The sequence below is a fragment of the Cyprinodon variegatus genome, unplaced genomic scaffold (assembly GCF_000732505.1).
Source record: "Cyprinodon variegatus isolate N-32 unplaced genomic scaffold, C_variegatus-1.0 Scaffold723, whole genome shotgun sequence".
NCBI lineage: Eukaryota > Metazoa > Chordata > Actinopteri > Cyprinodontiformes > Cyprinodontidae > Cyprinodon > Cyprinodon variegatus.
In genome coordinates, this window is record NW_015151176.1 from 249,326 (window position 1) to 250,114 (window position 789).

A 789-nucleotide genomic window follows, 5' to 3' on the forward strand; every position below is an offset into this window, starting at 1 on the left:
ATGAAAGACAGGAAACAAAGGAGCTGCATTAAATTCAGGAAGTAGTGAAGCTGTGCATAGAGCCCATTCAAGAAAAAATGACTTATTTACATTTCAATGTGTTTTTATTTATGGAGCAGAGACTGAGGCTCATGAACTCCAGCATCCTTCACCAAGTCTGAATCCAGACTAAACTAAAGCAAATATGTTTGTCTGTAAAGTGATCCACTGTATTTATTTTCCGTATTAGTTGGTAATATAGTTGGTAATAGTGAGCAGTGCGATGTTACCCAAAGCAGTCGGAGTCACAATCCAGGAGAAGGTCTTGCTCTCATCTCCACACAGACAGCTGGTGTATTTGCAGCCTTCGCAGTCTCTGAAGGTGTACTGATTCGAACCGGCCAAAGTTGCTTTGACCTGTTAATAGAACCAAACCTTAATAAACAGCACAGCCGCCATTCTCTGTCTCAATAAAATGGCTGCCCGGCTCCATCAGTAACTACCATGATGCACTGGGAGAGGTAGTTGAAGACGGTGGCTTTCAGCGTGAACACCTCCCCTCTGATGACGGAGTAGGGCAAGGTGAGGCTGACGAAGAACGGCTGGAAGGTGATGAGCCCGGTGTTGGGCGACACGCCGAAGCCACTGGGGGAGACGCAGAAGGCGCTGGCCGCCCACTTGGTGATGGTGTCAGGGACCGTCTTCTGCAAGCTGGCCGTGCCGCCGTCTCTGGAAACAGAAACACGCAGAGATTTCAGACACATTTCTATCAAATTTGATTTAAAACATTTTTTTAATGTAATTTTAATT

General features: G+C 45.9%; 1 protein-coding gene across 1 annotated transcript in view; it reads right to left on the minus strand.

Annotated features, from left to right (window-relative positions):
- The window catches only part of LOC107097773 (pregnancy zone protein-like), a 45,689-nt gene that overhangs the window by 22,680 nt on the left and 22,220 nt on the right, over window positions 1-789 (minus strand). The window contains exons 17-18 of the mRNA XM_015395056.1: window positions 483-708; window positions 270-396 (exon numbers count right to left, since the gene is read on the minus strand). Of these exons, the coding sequence (XP_015250542.1) occupies window positions 270-396; window positions 483-708 (353 nt within the window). The remainder of the gene's footprint in view (window positions 1-269; window positions 397-482; window positions 709-789) is intronic.